At 45.2% G+C, this 22173-nt stretch overlaps 1 protein-coding gene across 9 annotated transcripts in view; it reads right to left on the reverse strand.

The window, feature by feature from the left end:
- RNF213 (ring finger protein 213) overlaps positions 1 to 22173 on the reverse strand; it is a 112787-nt gene that overhangs the window by 26379 nt on the left and 64235 nt on the right. For 8 of the 9 annotated variants that reach the window (XM_079906218.1, XM_079906211.1, XM_079906214.1 and 5 more), the window contains 18 exons: positions 21917 to 22069; positions 17686 to 21291; positions 15976 to 16112; positions 15467 to 15562; positions 14453 to 14571; positions 13034 to 13153; positions 12380 to 12522; positions 11696 to 11831; positions 11289 to 11427; positions 8675 to 8866; positions 7771 to 7916; positions 6583 to 6737; positions 4953 to 5159; positions 4438 to 4613; positions 3750 to 3870; positions 1227 to 1327; positions 931 to 1113; positions 40 to 209 (listed from right to left, as the gene is read on the reverse strand). In XM_079906218.1, the coding sequence (XP_079762344.1) occupies positions 40 to 209; positions 931 to 1113; positions 1227 to 1327; positions 3750 to 3870; positions 4438 to 4613; positions 4953 to 5159; positions 6583 to 6737; positions 7771 to 7916; positions 8675 to 8866; positions 11289 to 11427; positions 11696 to 11831; positions 12380 to 12522; positions 13034 to 13153; positions 14453 to 14571; positions 15467 to 15562; positions 15976 to 16112; positions 17686 to 21291; positions 21917 to 22069 (6100 nt within the window). The remainder of the gene's footprint in view (positions 1 to 39; positions 210 to 930; positions 1114 to 1226; positions 1328 to 3749; positions 3871 to 4437; positions 4614 to 4952; positions 5160 to 6582; positions 6738 to 7770; positions 7917 to 8674; positions 8867 to 11288; positions 11428 to 11695; positions 11832 to 12379; positions 12523 to 13033; positions 13154 to 14452; positions 14572 to 15466; positions 15563 to 15975; positions 16113 to 17685; positions 21292 to 21916; positions 22070 to 22173) is intronic. The other variant, XM_079906217.1, reaches the window with a different exon arrangement.

The raw sequence follows: 22173 nt of genomic DNA on the forward strand, positions 1-22173 counted from the left end.
GAACTGAATTTTTAAGTCTATAGGAAGAAATCCACTCACTTTGGGAAGCCTCTCGAAAGAGCTCCTTCTCTACAAAGAGTAAAGACAGCAGAACATTGACCACATCCTTCTGAGGTGGAGAATTGTCTTTGAAGCACATGGTAGAAACTAGGTCCACAAAGAAACTATTGCACATCTGCCGGAAGCGAGCATGTTTCTTGATGACCTCCCTTAGGAATCGTTGAAAACCACGGTCAAAAGGCTTATAGAATGTGTTCCAGAATCCCTCCCTACAGAGTGCTTTGGGATTTGGACAGCATTTTTTTTTTTAATTAAAAGATGCAAGTATCTCCTTACATTGATTAGAACCAATCTCCAAAACTGCAGACAGTACATACACTTGGCTCTTTTGAGAAATACTTTGATCATTTGGGCCATCTAGCAATAGCCTTCATATCCCAAGAGCTTCTCAAAGATCCCATCCACTGGGCTTGCCTTGTGCTCCGCTTTCAGGAGGCATCAGAATGGAGGAAAACGGGAAGGAAAACCAACCACTTAGGCTAATTTTAACTACTGCCCTGAAAGGCACTTAGCCAGATAAGAGCTAGCTTTATCCTCAGGACATAGAACATGGATGGAATTTACATATCAAGAGGACAAACCAGTTGCATCTAAATTCTTCGGGTCTCTTGTGATGGCTTTATCTAGTTTACGAATTTCTGGTTTATTTCCTCTAATTTTTCTATCTCCCTAATCTGTATACATGTATGTCTTGAGGAGAGGATAATTTTCAGACACCAGGTGTTTATAAAGGTACATAAGTAGTTAGTTGTCTTTCTTAGAACACTTCTCTGTCAGGCTTTCTAAGATTAATAATTATATTTCTGAATACTGTATTTGCAAAAAAGGAAGAAAAAAGAGGAAGCTTTCTCAAGAGAAAGGGTGTTTTACCGGTGCTCCTGGGAAACAGAAGGAGAGAAGCTGTCTGGCAAGTCAGTTAAACAATAGGGGCATCCCATCTGCCCTTGGGTGAGGTGAACTTTGACGCAGCGCTGGCAGAATACATGGTCACAGGGCAGGCAGACAGGATCCTGTGCATCTCCCAGGCAGATGGGGCACGGCTTCACCCCAAACCTAGAAGCCAAGAAGGGTGACCAATTCTGAAGCAGAGAAGCTGGCCATGAGAAGCAAAAAATACAAAAGGTTCTGAATTCTCTCCCTTGCAGATCCCAAACCCAAGATCTCACCTGGTGAGGCTCTTGCTGACCTGGTCCTTACATTTACAAAGAGTGGTCATCACTGCGACGAAAGGCCTGTGAGTCTTGATGTCAGAGTCCTCTTGCAGGCACTGAAGGAGAAAGGCAGCGGGAGGAGGAGGGAAGCTAATTAGCAGTGAGGAAGGGCAGGAGTCAGCCGGGCAACAAAGGCAACAAAACACAACATCCCCTCTGCTGCTGGTGAAGCTGGGCAGTTAGGGCTCTGGTGTCTGCAGTGCAAGGCTTTTTTTTTTTTTTTTAATTTAGCAGTTTCTTTAACTTTGAATGCCCTTTGTGACTATGCTGCTTTGGGGAGAAGGTTGATATTCTCGGCTTCTGATTTTTCCCCTCTTCCTTTTTTTCTTTTAAGGTCTATCCCCCTCCTCCCGTTATGAGATATTTCAAGCTATAAAAGATAATATAATGACCACCTGCGTATCCACCAAACTTTAAGTAATCATAGCATTTTTTTTGAATATGTGCTTTATCAGTTTCTAAAGAAACAAAATATTACAGGTGCAGCTTCAAGTGTATCCTTTTCTGATCATATTTCCATCCCCCACCCCCCACCCAGTCCCAGAGAATCACATTCCTAAATTCCCACTTCCACTAGACTTGGATGCATGCATAAAAATCTTGTTGCTTTGAATGTTGTAAACTTTCTATCAGGGGCATCACACTGTACCTAAGCTTCTGCAACTTGCTTTTTTTGTTGATACAAGTAGGTTCAGATCATTCATGTTAACTGCTGTATGGTACTTGTTGATACCGGTCACCTGTTTTCCCATTAATGGACATTTAGAATGTTCCCAATTTCCTGCATTTACAGACATTTCTGCACCCAACATTCTTCCATGTGTCTGAGTACAAATGGGAAAATTCTCTAGGATATATATTTAGAAGTGGAAACACTGTTTTTTAGGAAATGCACATCTTTAATGATATAAGATAGTGAGTTTAATGGGTGTGCTTAGGGAATTTTCTGGTTAGGTATAATGTTTGCTATAGATGTTTTTCTATTAGGTATACCCCTTGGGCATTATCCGCTGAAGGAGAGTTCCTTTCTATTCCTAATTTGACAAGAGTATCTTTGTACCAAATTATAAATTTTATCAAATGCTTTATCTGCACCTTTGGAAATAATCGTTTGGAGTTTTTCTTTTAATTTGTTACATAACTGATGACACATCGATTTTATGATTTTGAGCTATCCTTGAATTCCCAGGATTAATCTTACTTGGCAATGATATTAGTTTTTAATACCCTGCTAAATTTGATCTGTTAACCAAAAGATTGAAAAAAGATTGAAAAAAGGCCAAAGGACTTGAATAGACATTTTCCAAAGAAGATATACAAATAGGCAATAAGCACATGAAAAAATGCTCAACATCACTAGTCATTAGGGAAATACAAATCAAAAACCACAATGAGATATCACTTCATACCCATTAGGAGGGCTATTATTAAAAAAAATGGAAAATAACAAGTGTTGGCAGGGATGTGGAGAAATTGGAGCCCTGGGGCATTGCTGGTGGGGAAGTAAAATGGTGTGGCAACTGTGGAAAACAGTATGGTAAAATGTCAAACACAGAATTACCATATGAGTCAGCAATTCCACTCTTAAGTACACACCCCAAAAAATTAAAAGTAGTGACTCAAACAGATACTTGTACACCCAGGTTCAGAGCAGCATTATTTACAATCACCAAAAGGTGGAAACAACCCAAATGTCCATCAACAGACGGATGGATAAACAGAATGTGCTCTATCCATACAGTGGAATCTTATTCAGCTTTAAAAAGGAAGGAAATTCTGACACCTGCTACAATGTGGATAAACCTTGAGAACATGATGCTTAGTGAAATAAGCCAGTCACAAAAGGACATTTCAAAGGCTGTACAGCAAAGCTGCTGGCAGTGCTTGTGTGAGGTTCCCAGTGGGCAGACACTGTCTTCCCTGAGTGGCCACTGATGCTGAAAGGACAGTCACTTTTTCTACAGAGGACTATCCTGTGTGTCACCAACTTTATCAAGGGTGTAGAGGGACAGAGACATGGGCTTCCTGACCCCTTGGTCCCACCGACAACACTGTGTTTGGAAGTCCACAGGCCCAGCAGCATTCTCCTACACCCCCGTCTTCCTGACCGTGGCCGTAGGAAGCAGCTCCCTCCGCGGGCCAGGCTGCTGGTCTGGTCTGGGGCCACTGGAGGCCTGGCTGGAGCCCACCTTCAGTCCTCCCAAAGGTTTCCCAAGTGTACTTGCTGCATGAATAGTTCCTTTTCCTGCAAGGAACCCTAAATGACACACCCTGACTTAACACTCAGGAGAGGGTAAATATTGAAATATTAAACACCAAAATTTTAATGGCCTATGTGATGAAATATAACTCACATAAAACTCTCAGAGCAGAAAGGGGATATACCACCAAGATGGTAAAAGTCAGGTCACATTTCAATTGTTCTTTGTCTTACAAAGAGGCAGACCAGTGTTTGACAGGCCAAGCCTTCGCGCTCACCTTGTTCAGCAAGAAGACATACTCTGTCACCAGCTTGCACAGCTCGGGAATATAGCTCTCGGTCCCCAGGAGCACATGCTCCACAAAGAGCGCAATGGAGAAAATGCGATTCCATTGGGTTCTGTCGAGAGAGGGGGTCCCTCACTCAGCTCTGACAAAAGCGCCTGAGATGAATGAAGAGGGGCAGGGAGGCAGTTCCAAGGCACAGGGGTTGAAAGATAAGAAAAGGACCGGGCGTGAAGGTGGGTGAAAGAATTAGGTAGAAGCCCTTTGTGATGTGCTCCCTGACCTCCACACACTTTGTCTCTTTCCGCCCCTCCCCTCAGACTCTCAGCTGGGACATCTCAAGTTCTATGCCTCTGACTGTGTCCGGTGAGTCCCACCTCGCCCTTAAAGGCCAGCACAGGATTTGTCCCCTGGAGAGTCTACCCTGTGTGTTCCCTCTCTGCTGCCCTGCTGGGGTCCTTTGCAGCTGCTTCTTCTCCCTCAGGATCATCATAACCTGCTGCCTTTTTATCACCCCCATCACTCCACGCACTCCCTGAATGTACACCTCTCTAAGATCATCATGATGCCTGGCATTTAGTAAGGGTTCAAGAGACGTTAAAGAATGAATGAGGACAGGCCCACCTCCTGTGGCAGGAGCATCTGCTCTCTCTCTCATGTGCCCGGGACTCCTGGATCTCACCTGACATCCCTGATGACGGTTACCATCCTGTTGCCCTGCAGGTACCCATCTGAGCAGAGGAGCTCCAGCGGCATGCGAAGATTCTTCACCATCTGTAACCAAGCTTGGGGACTGGGCTTCAGGAGGTTTTCTGTCAGCATTTCAGCACAGGCCACTGCAGCAAACACATCCAGACTCTGGGGGGCAGAGAACAGGCCTGTGACTGAGCAGCCTGTCCCCTGACCCCCACTGGGCTGCTCTAACCATTAAGTCGGAGGCCCTGGCTGTTAGCCCAGTGTGTTCTTGTGTTCCAGGCTTGTAGCTTCACCTTTCATTGTCTTGGGATCTAGGAAGCATGAGCTAGATGCGTTCTAACTGAGGAGCCATACTGACATGTGTGCCCCATGAAGATGTTTCCCATTTGGAATGTGGTCCATAAGCTTTCCCTTCCCAGGGCGGCAGTAGGAGCAACCGCCCAGTCGCTGAGGAAGCCAAGCCTGGCTGCAGGCACGTGATGTCCCTAAGAGGGGCCATACCAGCTCATGTCCGGCCCAGCTGTGGTTCCAGGTGCCTTTTGTAAGGCTCTGTAGAACTTGGGGGTAGATGGTCAAGATCCTGGAGAAGTTCTGTAGCCGGCTCCTGAAATGCTGGTAGGCAAGGTGCACGGACGGTAAGGAGATCTCTTCCGCTGGCCTTCCTGCCTTCAGCTGATTGATGCAGGACCCCAGAGCCATCTGCAGGACCTGGGATGAGAAACAAGCTTTTACTATATGCTTGTAAATTATTTTTTTTAAAAAAGATACACTTTCCTTGTGGGAAACCGGAACTATTCAAAAATGACAAAAAAGAAAATTAAAAACCATGCACACTATTAGTATCCCTCGTTTACTTTTTGGTGTCGTCCCTTCTAGACGTTTGTGATCCATACCTCTTCTCCCTGTGGTCCCCAAATCAGGGTCACAGAGTATTCCTGATTTTTTTCCACTTTACATTACAAGCATTTCTCTATCACGAGCATGCTCGAAGACATCGTTTTTAACCAGTCAAATGGCTGTACAAATATTTGTCCAACCCTTATTTTAAGACAATTACATTGTTTCTAATTTTCTGTTTTTAGAAATAAAACTGCAAAGAACATTCCCGTGAATAAAATATTTGTTCACGTCTCCGACAACGTTCTCAGGACAGAATCGCCAGTTCAGATTTTGTGAAGTTTTTCATTCATCCCGACAGATGGTTTTCCAGAAGCACCACGCCGTTCACACCGCCACTGGCAATGGAGGAACTCCTGGCTGTTTTATAGCCACGTTATTATTATTTATTTATTTATTTTTTTTTGCGGTACGTGGGCCTTTCACTGCTGTGGCCTCTCCCGCTGCGGAGCATAGGCTCCGGACGCACAGGCCCAGCGGCCACGGCTCACAGGCCCAACCGCTCCGTCCGGGACACGAACCCGTCCGTGTCCCCTGCATCGGCAGGCAGACTCCCAATCACTGCGCCACCAGGGAAGCCCCCTCCTGGCTGTTTTAAAAACCAGTTTTGCCACAAGAGCAAGTAAAGATCGTATCTAAAAGTTGTTCATGCCTTGCTGATTTACTAGTGAGGCTGAGCACTTTTTCCAGTGTTTTCTGGACATCTGTATAATTATTCTGTTAATAGTTAATTTCTAACTTTCACTCATTTTTAAAAATTAGGAGATTTTCTTATTGTATCCTAAGAATACTTTATTAACCCTTAATCATGTTGGCTGTTAAGTATGTTTTCCTCAAATCTGTCAGTTTCCTTTTTTAGGTACTGAAGTTTGAAATCTTCAATATTTCCATTGAAATTTTAGTTAATATCATTATTATTACCTTGCTGTGATCAGTTAAATATTTACCTAAGTTTCTTCAAGAAAAACTAAACATTTAAAAAGAAGGTGTCACAGGAAATCGGAGGTCTTCTTCCTGTTAATAAAAGCTCCATGTTTTAGGGGCGCTGGTCAGTGGGCTAAGCATCCAGCCCCGAGAGTTCTGAGGGGGTCAGTGGCATTTTCTCATACCACTGTCCTCTTGGACCACATTCTGTTCCACAAACACTACAGCTCCAGAAGTTGAGGAAAAGTTCCCATGTTGGCATCTTGTCCACGTTATACCAGCCTCACCCTGCCCCCTAGTCAGTACTCACGTTTAACTCTTCCCAAGTGGACACTCTCATGGTCAAGAGAAGGAAGTCCTTCAGGTAGCACTGAAGAAGTTCTTGCCGCTGGTCTTCAGTGAGCTGAGCAAGAAACCTGCCCAGTGCGGTCTGCTGAAAGAGCTCCACTAACTTCTCTGCCAGTCCTGCTGGGGGTGGGTGAGGGGGGAGATGGAGAACGGCTTGGGGTGAGGATGTTGACCATGACTCCCCTTACCCGCTGAATGCAGGGACATGGACATGGTTCTAATAAGGCTGCCTTTTTAATCATCATTTTTTATCATCATTTCTGGACACTTTAGATATCTTCTCAGTGGAATAACAGAAACAAAGTCAGAAGGAATGTTCCATTCCGGTCATAAAAGCCTAGCCAGCCCCAAAGAGAACACAACCTGGGATAGATCAAGTTTATTTCTACCAAGTCATAACGTGCTTTGGGAACCCCGGACCCAAGCGAACCAGGAATGAGTGGGTTGCCCTCCAGGGGCTGGGATCATATGCTGCTCAAATCAAAAAGATCTGCCGTCTAGTGGATGGGATGCTGGCCCCCAAGTCACATGCTATTATAGAAAAGTAGGGTCAGTTAGGATATGGTATGAGAAAGAGAAATACTCTCTCTTCAGGAGAGAGACTGCTTCAGGTTTGTTCAGAAAGAGTGGCAGAATGCTTACCTAGAAAAATAAGTTCATCTTCAAGTATTTTGACCAGCATTTTTTTAAGAAATCTTTCTTTTTTTAAAAAAATTGAAATATAGTTGATATATCATATTATGTTAGTTTCAGTGATGTGACATCTGCCTACCTTATGAAATGATTACAAGTCTAGTAACCATCTTTGTCCTGTATTTTTAAAAAGCAGTACTATACATAAACTTTGAAAAGATTACTTCATGTATGAAAGATGACTTTCCCAAAAGTGCTATGTGACCACCGGTTTTCCTGGAATGTCTGTGGCCAGACTACTTGGCACGTGACAACAGAGCAAGGTGCCCTGTGACTCAGGGCAAAGGTATTACTCTACTCTGGTCACTGGCAGTTGCTGAGAAGGGCCCAGCTGGGGACATCTTGAGTCCTGGTGCCTTAGTTGCCCAGGGAACTCAGAATGGGGGTGACCACCTATGACGGGTAGCAGGGTCTCCTCCTGCCAGAACACGTCCCCTCCCACCATCGCTGGGCTCACCTTCATCTCCCGTGATGTACTGAGTGTGGACCCACAGCTCCTCCAGATAGTCCTTGATTCTCCAGCTAAACGGGACACTGTTGGAAGTGTCCTCTGAGAGGTTCATGTAGTTCTGCACTATGATGTAGGACATCTCCCCTTTAGACCTGCAATCGGCCAAACAAGGACCAAGAATGTGGTTAGTGAGACGCCGCTCAAGACACAAGACGAGATCCACTCCTGATGCCAATTCCTCTCCATCCTTAAGAACTGGGAGGCTTAGTGGGCTACAAAGACAGTTCCCCGGTCTATTGAACAGCTCACCTTTATGTTATAAAGGAACTCAAGGATGACCTTATGTTATCTCTTGGTTTTACAGACAAAACAAAAACAAACCACAGCTGGAAGGGGTTAAGTAGGTTGCTTGAAGTCTTGGGCAGAACCAGTCTGGTGGTGTCTGAACCCACCCTTACCCTATACCTAGGCAAAGAGAATCGAAGCCCCCTGAAATCCAAACAGGAAGGTTCTGGCAGGCCAGCTGAGCTTGAGTTACACAAGATCGGGTCTAGGGATAGGCTCTGTGGTTCCCGCCATTGGCAGGAGGAGCAGGAAAATCAACACAAACGCTCTCCTACGTGCAGCTTCGCCAGTGTAGACGAGGTGGAAGCTGGCCATTTTAACTGCAAAGGGTGCTCTGAGAACAGGGAAATGAGGGAAGCCGAGAATGAAACAAGTATTTCTCAGAACTCGCATCAACTCTTTTGTTACTGCAATGCCGTGACCCTTCAGGCTACAGAAACAGCCACTTAAATGTGATTCTAAAACCCATAACTATATTTCATCAAACACCTGGGAGAGCCTATTAAGTTTGTTGCTATGTTATGGGTTTTTTTCCCTTCCCATGAAAAGAAAGTCTTCTATTCACCTTGTATCATTTGCCACAAGAGGAATGTTCAGAAGCTTAACGTCACTGAAAATAAACATCCAAAGATCTCTTGCCCAGGACGGAGAATGTGGGTTGGTCAGCAGCTCGAGGTTGCCATCTCTGTCCATGAAAGATATCATGCTCGCCAGGAGGGGAGTCACAGCACCCTGGACCCGCTTCCAGATGGTCTGCCTATGTTTGGGAGAGAAGCAGGCCTGCTCAGGTTTGAGGGACCACAGATCACACTGGGATGCCTGCATCCTTCTCACATTTTGTGCCTTCTTGGCAGTAACAAAACATCTGCTCTACTACTCCTACACTGTAGCTGTGTTTTTCATGTTTTTTTACATCATTTTTAAGTACTAGAAGAAAGACTTACAAATCGAAATAAGATTAGAGGCAGAATTGGAAAGGTCCTTAATTCTACCTCTAATAAACTGGAATTAGTTCGTTGAAAAGGCCAAGTAGTATTTGTTTTATTTTGTTATATAGCTGTTTTCCAGAACAAGTCATCCAGGCTCTATAAATAAAGAAAAGAATGACCAAATTCATTTGAAAAAAATGTTATTTTAAGAAAAAAAAAATCAGTTGGGAATAGAATATAATAAAGAGACCAAAGTAAATTCATTCCAGGTACGTTAAACAAGAAAGCATATCTTTATCTAGAACTTAGTTTTTATTGTTGATGGTTTTGTACATTAGATCTGAATATTTATATATACGTATATACACATATATATAAACTTGACTGCTTATATTAACTCATACATGTACAATTATATTTAGTAATAAAATATATTTTATTTTATAAAAATAAACTTAAGTCATTTAAAAATTCTTATGGTAAGGCCAAAGAAATCTACTACTAGGTAATTAATATTGGGGAGAAAAATGCATGTTCCATTTTGAAAAGAAAAAGAAATACTTTTTAAAAATATTGAACCAGAAATGTGCAGAAAACTGTGAGAGTGAAAGGTAAAAGCTGGCTGCAGGGAGAAATGGGGGAAGCTGTACCTGGTCACATATGCAGACTTTGGGTGCTGGAAAAACCCTAGTACAGTCATCCCTCCATACCCATAAGGGGTTGGTTCCAGGACCCTGACAGATACAAAATCTGAGGATGCTCAAGTCCCTTATATAAAATGGTGCAGTATTTGCATATAACCTACGTACATCCTCCTTTACACTTTAAATCATCCTTAGATTACTTATAACACCTAATACAAAGTCAACACTACGTAAACTGTTGTAAATACAAGGTAAATGCTATGCAGATAGTTGCCAGCATGTGGCAAATTCAAGTTTTGCTTTTTGGAACTTTCCGGATTTTTTTTTTTCCCGAATATTTTCGGCCCGCAGTTGGTTGAGTCTGTGAATTTGGAACCTGAGGATATGGAGGGCTGACTGTGTAAAGACTATCCCAATTTGGATTATTTAATGCCAAGAGGGCAAATGACTGAAATCCAAAACACATGGAGGGTGAGCAGTTAGCTTCCAAACCCTTGTGAGAACGGGCCAGTAGGCCCCAGAGCTCCACCTGGACTCAGATGCTGGTCGGATCCCATGGCGGCCCCTGAGTGCAAGGAGGCCAGTCCTGACGCAGAGCAAACAGCAGAGCAGTGACAAGTGGCGCCACCCTTGCCACTATGAACACCCTTTGAACACTGGCAAATGTGGGAAGTGCAGTAAGTGAAGGGGTGGTGTCAAGGGTACATTGAAAATACAGATTTTAAGAAGCATTTATGTAAAAACAAGCATTTAGTAAAATCCATACAGAGGAACCAAGGGAAATGAAAATAATTCTAGGTCCAAATCTAATCTTATAAAGTTCCTTCAGAAGGTACAATTAGGAAAGAAATGAAGGCTAACTACAGAAAAACACAGAAGCAGAAAAACCCTACAGTCACAAACCCAGCATCAATAAGCTCACATGGTCCATTTAACCCTGGATGTTCCCACGTGTCCCCCCTGCCAATGGCATGAAGGCGACACACCCCTGCTGAATCCAAGCCTCCGGATGAGTTAACCTTTCTCTCAGAGATGAAGAAACTGAGGGCCAGGGTGGTGAAGTCACAGGTCTAAGACGACCCTGCCGACAGGGGCGGGTGGAATCTTCCATTTGGGATCCAGAGCAAATGCCCCCTGCCTCAGCCACAAAGGTTGTCACGGGCTAGTCTTGAAAACAATGTCAAGTTTTGCAGAAAAAGGACCAGGGACAACAAATGAATACTCTGGGTCTTATTTTCGTAGTAATCAAATAACTTCACGCAGGAGGCCTGGGAAAACAACTTCGCTTCCCTCCCTTAATTTACTAACCTAAAAAGGCACCCATTTCTATGGTAATGGTCATGCTGGTACAAGTTTACATCCAACAAGAACAGATGTTCTGGGTTGTTTTGTTTTGTTTTGTGTTATGAAAAAATTTAAACTCACACAAAAGTAGAGAAAAGAGTCTGGCAAACCCCATGTAACTGCCGCCCAGACCATCTTGTGCTCTGGGGAAAAAATATTGACAGCTCTGAATTTCTCAGAGGTTTGGAAAGAAGCGTCTCCTCGGCTGGAAGAGCCATGCATCCACCCCCCAGCCAGCCCTGGTTTCCCTTCACGGCAGTACCTGAACGTGCCGGCTTCCTGCAGAGCGTCCTGATTGGAGGCTTCCCTCACCACCCAGTCTTTCACATTGTAGAGGTAGTTCTCTTCTTGCTTCTTTAAAAGGACAGAGAGGCGCATCTTGGTGACCCGTAAGAAAGCGGCTATGGAAAAGCAGAGCAGATGGGCACTCAGCACATCCCCGGGCACCGAGTGGTAGGCTCTGCATCCCTGACCTGCCCCAGCAGGAGGGTAAGCCCGTTTCCTTTGGGCAGGCCAGGTCTACAGAAATCCCGGAGGTGCACTTAGATTCCCAGGGGGCCAGCTGCTTCTGGGAGCCACAGAAAGCGGCAGCGGGGGGATGATTCATGGTCCAAAGAAGGAGCCCAGGCTGGGGTGCAGGCAAGAGGGGCCCCACGCCTCTGTACTTGCCATCTTCGTCTAGGAGGCTGAGGAGAATGGACACCCTCCGCATGCTGCGCTGACAAGCCTCGTTCTGGTCTCTGAGCATGCCCACGGCGCCCTGGATACAGCTTCCCAGCAGCCTGGTGGTGTCCAGGATCTGCGTCTGTCGACAGAGACAATCAAACCTTCCGTTTCTGTCACTTACAAGTCAGGAGAAGCCAGGCGACACATGGGAGACAAGGTCTAAGCGCCTATGTGCAGGGGGCACAGTGTTCCTCCTGCCCAAGCTCCCGCCACGTGCCCTTGCCAAGTTCCCCTTAGAACCACTGTGAGGGAATTCCCTGGCGGTCTGGTGGTTAAGGCTCCGGCACTTTCACTGCTGTGGGCCTGGGTTCAATCCCTAGTCAGGGAACTAACATCCTACAACCCACGTGGTACAGCCATAAAAAGTGAAAAAAAGGAAACCACTGTAACATGATCCCGTGTGCCTGGGGACCCCGTCAGTGGTCAAGGATCAGAGCAAAACTGACCAGGGGACACCAGGAAAAGCCAAGGTCAGATCTGGTACTGGTAATTCACCTGCACTTGCAGTGGCAGGGGGAGGAGTGTTGGGCTAAGCCCTGGACAGCTGAGTCCACTCCTCAGACAAGTCTAAGGAAGGGAAGCCCAACAGCACGGAGGCTCAGAGGACTAGAAAGAGCAAGAACTCACATCACTTCCTGGTCCAGAGGTCGGGCTGTCCATTGCCTCAGAACTTTCTGTCTCCATTTCCACCTCTGCCACTTCCCCTGATGTGGCCACCTCAGTTTCCATCACCTCCTCACCATCGTCTTGGGCCCCGTGTTCCACCTCCACTGCAGAGAAGCAAAACAATGGAGTTACTGTTCAGAGGTGGAAGGGGAGCGCTGGCAACAGCCTCTACGTGGCGTGCTGGGGCTCTAACCACTGGGATTTCCCTGGCAACAGCTCGGGGGAGGGTCCCCAAAGGACAGGCCGTCAGTCATGCAGATCAGCCTCTGTTCGCCCACTGGATGTGGTCCATCAGTGCAACCCGAACCTCCGTCCTGGGCTCGGATGGCTGATCCGGGAGGCAGGGCAGACAGAATCTGACATGTTCCACAGGCACCTGCAAAGACCTACCTTTCCTGTGGAAATACTGTCTTCTCCTGGCCTTGGAAAGCAATAGACAGTGCCCTCGATTCATCATCACTCAGTTCAGCAAACATGTCCCGAGCTCTTGCCGAGGGGCAGGTGTTGGACCCAAGGGAATGGTAGCCTAAGGTCCCATCCTCGCAGCGCCGCACACACCTCCCTGCAGCCACTCCCACCATCCTGTCTCCCCGAGGACCTTTCCTCCACACTCACACTCAGGCTGATCTTCTGGTTTAAACAGCTGGCTGATGGCCACATCCTGCAATTTAGTCACGTCCGAAACCATCACTGTGGATCTCCGGAGGTCGTCGATGTGTACAGACTGCCACAGCCCTGGGAAAACAAGCCCCAGAAGCTTCCCTGTCTCCTCTGGTTTCTTCCTGTCAGTCATAAGCAGGGATACACTACCAACCCTATGTTTCAACGCACTGCGGAATGAACAATTTGTATCCTGAAGTCTAATTCCTTCAATATACACAGGAACCATATAGATGTCATGCTACAGCTGTTAGCAACTTTAGCATAAAATTCAGTTTTAAGAACTGAGATGACTACTTTGTAAAAAATGTTTGAAGAAGGCTTGTGATTCTTTTATAAATTTGTTATTAAACTTGCTGTATCATAATTAGTAGAGGGGTGTGAGACAACGGCATTTGCCCCCCATTAACTATGAAATTATTAAAGTAAACTGTTATTTGCCTATTTCTAGAATACTAATTTTCTCATACAGGGGATTCCTTGGAGATACTTTGGGATCAGGTCCAGACCATCACGAAAAAACAAATATTACAATAAATTGAATCACACAATTTTTTTGGTTTCCCAGTGCCTATAAAAGTTATGTTTACATTATACTGTATTTTATTAAGTGTGCAATAGCATTATGTCTCAAAAAACAATGTACATGCCTTAATTAAAAAATACTGTATAGCACACACAAAAACAAAACCACCAAAAAAATACTGCATTGCTAAAAAATGCTAACCCTCATTGAGCCCTCAGCTAGTCGTAATAGTAACATCAAAGGTCACTGATCCCACGTCACCATAGAACATATGATAATGAAAATGTTTGAAATATTGCGAGAATTGCCAAAATATGACACAGAGACATGAAGTGAGCAAATGCTTTCAGAAAAATGGCACCGATAGACTTGGCACAAACCTTCAATTTGTAAAAAACGCAGTATCCGTCAAGTGTAATAAAGCAAAGTGCACTTAAACGAGGTGTGCCTGTGTGATAAATATTTGGTGGCTAATTCCTCAGGAAAAAAGAGAGAGAGAGAGATTTAAGATAGCATTTCCCCACCCCAGAAGCAGGCATAAAGTATCCATGCATTCGTAACACTGTTAGCTGGAACTCTCTCTCTGCATTATCCATATAGTAAAAGGTGAGGAACCAGAGATTAATCAAGTGTTTATCGACAAGTGATGAAAGAAGTACTATATGTTGGAACAGCCAGTCCAAAGATGAGTGTTTTTTGCATTAATCAGCAGTAAGAAATCTCAATGAAAAAAATATTGTTGAGATTAATATTAATGTTCCAATGTCAGACTTTGTACATCATAGGACCAAATTAGAAACAACTTAAACATCATTAAACAAACATATTCACTAATATTTTGGTCCTACCTCCATGGGATCCTACAAAGGACATTCCACTTCCCATCCGGGACAGTTTTGTGATGAAATAGACTAAGACGTAGTCCTTATTTCCTTGTATCTTGTTGATTTCATTTATAGCAGAATACCTATTTTAAAAACAAACAAGCAAAGACAAAATAAATCAAAACAAAACCCAAGAAAATAAACAAAATGGACGTTGTAAAATGCCTGAAGGGTGTCCTCGGAGCGGTCAAGTTCCATCTCACATTTTTTTTAGCTTTAAATAGATTTCATACCCTCAAGCTTGCTATCCTCTCTTACAAGAGAATGGGAGCAAGACCTCTCTAAGTAGGCTCATCTCTTTCCCCCATTCTTGCATCCCTCTGCTTTGACATGGCATTTTTTTTTTTATTGGTCAGGAACCCTATCTTACAACCCTTGATGGGCTTGCTCTGATGCTACTAAGGTAAGGCTGGCGGACCTTTCCATTTCAAGAAACAGAGTTCTGTGAACAGACAACCAATGGCCAAAGACAACCAAGATATGAAATATGGTTTCCAATGCTTTAGAAGGTCCAGAAATTACTTTTACTTAAACATCAAGTAATAAGGGAACGTAGTTAATTCTAAAAGTATCAAATTTCCCCTACAAACAATATAAAGCTGCCCAACAAATACAACTGAAAGCATTTAAATACCATTATGGCCCTTAAACTTGCAATAACTTCATATCATGTAGTTTAAAATGAATAATGACCAAATTATGTCTGCTAACATATGTTCCAAGGATACTCTTTTATATCCTGCTAATATTCTGTTATTTACACTTGTTGCATTTGGCTATTTTTGTGTTGTTATGAGCCTTTTCTCTCTTTGTTTCTCTAGTCCACATTTAGAGGAATAAAAAGGGAGAATAATTTTTATTCTTATTTTTAATGTTCATTCTGATACTATACAGTTTTCAGGGAAGAAATTCTTTAGGAGCTCCTGAATAAATTTGGAGTTTCCTACGCAGTTTCCGAGAAAAATAATAAAAACATACTTTGCTGAAGCGATGAGCTGAGCACTGTGAATTCCATCTTCAAAATCTGTTTGAATAATGAGGATTTTATAACTGGCTTTGTGAGCTAAGCAGTTTCTGAAAGAAAAAGGAAATTATCCAAGTGAGTTTTCTGTCCTAAAAATTGGTGATAATATTCTCCAAAGTGATGGGAAATAGAAGGGGTATATAGAAAAACTATTCAGGTGGGATTTTCCTCTGCAAGTAAGGTGGGTAGACAATCCAGCGGTGAAAGAAAAAAGCCCCAATAAATGCCTCCCAATGAGGCATAAGGATGCTGGATTCAGAGAGGGCTGTTTTTGCAGAGGATAACAGAGATGAGAAGGACACCTGGAGAATTTAACAACATCCTTTTCAGAGTCACATGTCCTCAAGGTTCACTAACCAAAAGTGGTGAGAACACCAGTGTTTACCATAGCCATACATATGAAATACAAAGTGATGGATCCTGAGGAGGGAAAGGAACGGGAGGGGAAGGCAGAGACCCTCACCGAACTTCCCTGAGGAAGGAGTACTCGGTGTCAAAGTGCTGCAGTGACAGGATGGTGAGTTTCAGAGCCCTGTCCATTACTTCTGATTCTAAAAGTTCACAGTCATGACTGGTTAGCAGTCTGGAGAACGTTGTGATCTGCAAAGGCAAGAAATGCAAATAATTCGCTGGAATGCAAGAAAGGGTTGCACGTCCGCTAGGTTTAGATCCCAGAAACATGAGGATGTTCAGCAAATATCTTCCATGGGCTCCTCAGTGTGCAGTTGGTACACAGACAGAAAAGAATACAAACCCAGTGGAGTTTTCCAAAACGAGGCAGTGCTGAGGTAAACAGAACCTACAGGATCAAACGTATTGGAGAGAAGAGTCACCCTGTCCCTAAGAGGCCTTCAAGTCTTCTTCCTAGACTCCAGTGTCTTTTCCTACTTTGGATCCTACTGACAGATCTGATGATACCTTAGGGCTCAGAACAAATGCCATTTCTCCTTTGCAATCTTACTTCATACTTTCAGATCGAGTTGGCCATTCATGTCCCTTCCCACAGCTGTTAGCAATTCTCCCCTGCCACTGGATCACACCGCACAGTGCGACAAATACACTCCTTAAGGGCATGCTGATATCCTAGGTCCTGAATCGTTATCTCCAGGCTGGCCTTACCACTGAGTTTCCTATTCCTATATCCAACTGCATGATAGTCTACCTAGATGTTACAGGAACATCAAAGCCCATCCCAAATGGAATTCACCACTGCCTCTGCCAAACTTGCTGCTCATACCTAGATTGTGATTAACCAAACTTTTGGTCATCCAAGGAAGAATCCAGGGAGCCATGTCTAGCCTCCTCCATCTCCCAGAGCCCCTATAAGGAATCAATCATTACCTCTGCCAATCTGCATCCCTACTATGTCTCAATTCCACCCATCCATCCTCTACTTTGACTGAACTGGTACTGCAGCCTCCCTACTGGTCTATCTTTTCTGTGAGTCTTTTATCGGACTTTTTTCCTTCCTCTCTCCACACACATTTCTCCATCACTCCCCTCTATACAAGGAAGACAAAGCTCCTTGGTGCTACTGACAAGACCCTCCATGAAGTCTCTCCAGTTATATCTCATCCCCATCTCTCAGCACTCGCAGCCTTGAACTTTAAGCTTCATCAGGCTTTAACTCCTGGTTTCCTGCACAGACTGTGTTGTTTTAAACCTTGACATCCTTGCTCAAATAAGGTCCTCTGCCTATAATACCTTCCCAACCATACTTTACAATTAGCTTGACGGTCATCTCTTATTAAAGATGGGTTCACGCGACCTCGTATCCTGATCTGTGTTGCTCCTCTTTGCCTCTGTGGATAGCACTGTCATAAGATATCAACAGTACCCGTTCATGAGTGTCCTTCCACCTTACACTGTATGTAGACCAAGGCCAAGCCCTGTGTTAATTCATCTTTATATCCCCAGTGTACTCGAACCTCATTTGTTGAAGTGAACACTGTGCACAGCACTGCAGAAAAATGGGCACTCGAAACTTGGTTAAACTAACATGTATAAATATATAGGTCTCCTTGCACTTGCCAAGGAGAGGAACCAAAAGTCTCAACACATTCATTTACGGTTCCTATACACTGACTTGCAAAGAATCTTGAATTCTTGATGCTAGCAAGTCAAGGACCCTGAGGTAAAAGAGAAAAAGGGTAAAATATAGAAAGATAATCACCTCTGTGAAGACGGCACGGCGCCCCGCATCCATCGTGCAAAGGTGAGCCTGGAAGAAGTCTGCAAAGGAGTTATGCTGCTGCCTGTAATAGTATGCTTGCGACAGGGACTGTGCGGTGAACAGGCCTAGTGAGGAAGCGTTCAGCCGAACTACAGCATCAGGTGTGGCACAATCCAGCAGCACCAGTTTGGCCTGCTCAGATACCTCCTGGTAAAGCTCATCCGTCAAGACCTTGTGCCCCAGCCGCTCTATGACCTGGAGCACCACAGAGGCACACGTGTCTGAGTGGTAGCCCATGAAGACATCGGAAGGGCTGTACTTGGGTCTGGCTAGAAACTGCTCTGCTTTCACGTCTATGAACTTCTCCACCCAGACCTTAAGCTCTTCCACGATATTCTTCTGCCATTTCTCCAAAACAGTGTTGATGTCTAGATAGTGCTTCTCTAGCCGGTTAATGAGGGGGATGGGAAAATGTTTGTAGACGACATCTTTCTCCTCGATGACTATCAAGCGGAAGTCTGGGTGAACCCGACATTTGACCCGATGGGTCCCCAGACCGAGGTCCACGTACTTCTGGCCACCGAGGTAGACGTAGTACTGATTGAGCGCATCATAGAGGCTCTCATAGAGGTTCTGTAGATTGAGCAGCACCACCATCTTGCCGGTTTCCATGCATATCTTCACTCGGTTGATATTTCTGCAGATCTGGGTGTACTCTTGGTCCTTGGGAAAACTGGATCCAAAAATAATCTCTGGCTGGTCTGCACTGAAGAACGCCTGCTGCAGGATCTGCAGGGCCACATAGTTTCTGGTCAGCACGAGCAGGTAGCGGGATTCGGAGTCGTCCAGCTCTCTGCCAGATGCCTTCTGAAGATCACCGTATATGTTCTGCTGGATCAAATGCATGGTGCTGATTTCTTCTGTGCACTTTGCCTCAGGTAAATTGGATGAAAAAATATCCAGGGCGTGGATGTCGTCTTTGCCACTGAAGTTCCGAAGGACAGCTTGTGCGATGTCTTGAGGGGAAGGCTCTTTATTAGAGGCTTTTGCCGCGGCAAACACCATTTTGATGAGGCTGTAGTAGTCACGAAGCCCAAAGAACTCCTTGTCCTGCCTCTTACATACTGTTTCATAGGCTTTGGCAAAGGATGCAAAGTATCCTCGGATTCTTTCTTGGACGAGGGGCTCTGAAGAGCAAATTCCCCTGGCGCTCTCAATGAGCTCTCTCTTATTGGGGCTGCCACGTGACACAAAAATACCCCGGTTCATCTTGGCGGGGTCCAGGGCCCAGTTGGAAATGCCTATGAAGCCAACTTTTTTGTGGGGGGCGGGATCGTCTTCAATGCATCCATCTTCCAGCAGTGGGTGCAGAGCCTTCAGGGGCATTTTGGGCGAGTCTTCTGCCAGTCCAACCTCATCTAACACCACCACGGAGACGTACTGCTCCAGGTCTTTCCCCTGCTGGAAGCGGGCACACTGCTTGAAGGTGCCTATAATGCCCTGTGGGGTGGAATGAGGGCTACACTGGAACGACACCAGATGGACCTGCTTCAGGCTCCGGAATAGGTCCGAGTGCGCAGCCTGGCCTTGCATGGCATCTGCCACGATGGTCTTGGCGAGAGATTTGGAGCTGCCGGGCTTGCCCACCAGGAAGAGAGGAATCTTGAGCTCGATGCAGATAACCATCATGAAGACATTCTCCTTCAAAGCCAAGTTCTTAGCGATGGTTTTCCTCAGAGATACGTCATTCAGAAAAAGATCCTGGGTTTGTGTTATCTCATGCAGGATAATCTTGCTATCATTATATGGTTCTGGAAAGAACCTGCAAATGGCTTTCCGATAAGATTCCTTCTTCTCTAAAGAGGCGTGGTAACATACCCCGATGGCCAGCACCAAGGACCAGAGGATGGGATCTCTCTCAAAGTCATTTTGGATGACATCAGACTCGCAGAGAAAGGAATCCAGCTTAGACAAGAGCATCTCACTGTGGTCGTAAAACCATTTGAAAACTTTCACACAGCGTTCCACATCCCTGAGGCTGACAAAACTGCATTCATTTTGTCTTTTCCTCATGAAACCCTGAGAGGCAGAAAGCACTTCGGTGATCACACGAGTCTTGCTCTGCACCATCACGATGGAGTTCACTAGTCTCTGGACAATCTGCTGGATGTAGAGCTTTTCTGCTGAGTCATTCAACTGTCCGAAGTCCCACACCAGGGGGATCAGGCTCGGCGGCAGAGCGTGAACGCGGTACACCAGCTGCCTCAGGGGGATGGAGCCAAGCCTGTCCGCCGTCTCTTCTGCACTAACCCTGTATCCCAATCCAGCTGACTCCAGACGGCAGATCATCTCCTGGGTGTGCTTCCGGTAAGGGTTGCAGGCTGCTATGATATGCAAGCCAGAATTCTTAACCAGGGGCTTGCCACCCACTGTGTGGTCACACAGGACCTCTTTGATGCAGCTTATGGCCTCTGTGGTGTTGGCTTCATCAAAGAACAAGATGGTGTCTAGCTGAAATTGGTCCTTATTGAAGCAGGCGAGTGCTTCGGCCTCCCTGACCTTGGAGTAGATCATGTCGGCAGCTGTTCCTCCGTGAACCTTGACCAACTTCATGGTGTCAGCGTCAGCACCCCCACGCCGCAGGTCACTGAGGAATTTAATGAGTCTTGTTTTCCCACAGCCGGTTTCTCCCATGATGATGACAGGGATGCCACACCGGAAACGCATCTCGATGGCAAGGATCTTAAGCATATTGTCCGTTGTAAGCTCGTATGTTTCATCAGGGTCGATGGGCCACTGGATCCCCAAGGCCAGGCACAGCTTTTCAAGTTTCTCATGTCGGGGCAGCTGGTCGAAGTCCACATTGAAGGGCACCCTCTGAAGTAACAGGCCCTCATACAGTTGCACTGTCATAACATCCTTCTTGATTACTTCCCCACTCAAGCGGTCAATGGCGTCAACACCGCCGTTCTGATTGGGCTGGAAATGGAAGCCTATGAACGTCATGGATGTGTGGTCACTGTTGAAGAACACGTACGGGTGGGGCTCTGACTCCCACCTCTTCCGGAGAGTAAAAGGGGCAAGATCTTTTTCCTTGACCCCGTCCATGGTGACTGTGTACTTCCCTGGGCTTTGGTCGGATGTGTGAAGTGTAGGCGTGGCAAAATCTCGTGCCATGAAGATCATGAAGGTGACCACAAAGTTCTTGAAACCCACCAGAGTGTCTCCAACAAAGCTGGGATCGCAGAAGAGAGAAGCCTCACAATCTCGGAGCTGGTAGTTCAAGAACCGAGCAAAGTTCCGAAGCTCTGACCAGGATGGGTTTATCACCCCACAGTAAATCAGGAGATGTTGGATGCATTCACCGGGGCTGCCCTCAACAGAGCCTTTTTGGTACTGAAATGTGTCTAGGTTTTCTTTCTGATGGAACCGCCTTAGATATTGGTAAGGTCTCTGGAATGTTTCACTGCAGAACGCTCTCTGGTCCATTCCTGGCTCTTCATAGCTCCACTGAGGATCCAGCTCCATGCTGATCACTTCTTTGGGAGGCCTGCACGTGACTTTGGGGAAGATGTCTAGAAAATTGAACTGGGGGACAAGTGTACTCTGGAAAGAAGAGACACAAATGAAATGAGTTATGGCTGAATTGCCTAAAAAATGCTTTTGTGTTTTAATCCTCCACATGGTCTAGACTGCATGGACCTTTACGAAAAATCACTTTCCATGAAGGGATTTCTGTAGATTCCTCTTTGCATGGGGTGTTACCTTTTGCACATTCAGGCATCATATGAGCTGCACTGTCGATCACAAAGCCCTTTTCTACCCAACCTCTTGGAACTAAATCTCTCCATCAAGTACATACGCGTGCACGTGTGTGTGTATGTCCGCATAAAACTCCCTTTTGTTAAGAAACTGAGATGATGAAAGTCTCCTTTCCCTGTCAGCTACCATTAAGAAAGATGGTGCTCCTCCTAGCAAATGAGTTTTCTGCATTCCCAGCACCACCGGCATTTAACCCAGACATACAGCATCCATCCCGATGAGAACAAATCTAAGATACTGCTAATTAATAAAAGAATCTTTTTATTCCAGGCATTACTTAAAAATAAGTTTAAAGATCTGTCTTTACTAACATTGCACTCAGCTACTTTGCTAAGGCAAAAGTGGGGAATCACAAAAACGTATCGAAGCCCCCACCCCAACAGTAACATGAAAGTGCCCTGATACACACCAGCTTCAAAGGCCTCTGTGGCAGCGAACTCCCTTCCAGGATTTCAACGATATATAAGTGGCATGGGTTCCGAAGCCACATCTTCCCATTTACATCCATTAAGTACTGGAGAATGAGGAGTTTGAAAAGAAACACCCAAATTCCAGTCTGCACCTAAAGACAGAATGACGTGGGTCTGTAAATACGTACACAAAAGACACCAATCCTCCCAACCCTAAGGACCCTCTTATTCAGCTCTTTGATAACGATGATACTGA

This window comes from Stenella coeruleoalba, assembly GCF_951394435.1.
Source record: "Stenella coeruleoalba genome assembly, chromosome: 19".
NCBI classification, from domain to species: domain Eukaryota; kingdom Metazoa; phylum Chordata; class Mammalia; order Artiodactyla; family Delphinidae; genus Stenella; species Stenella coeruleoalba.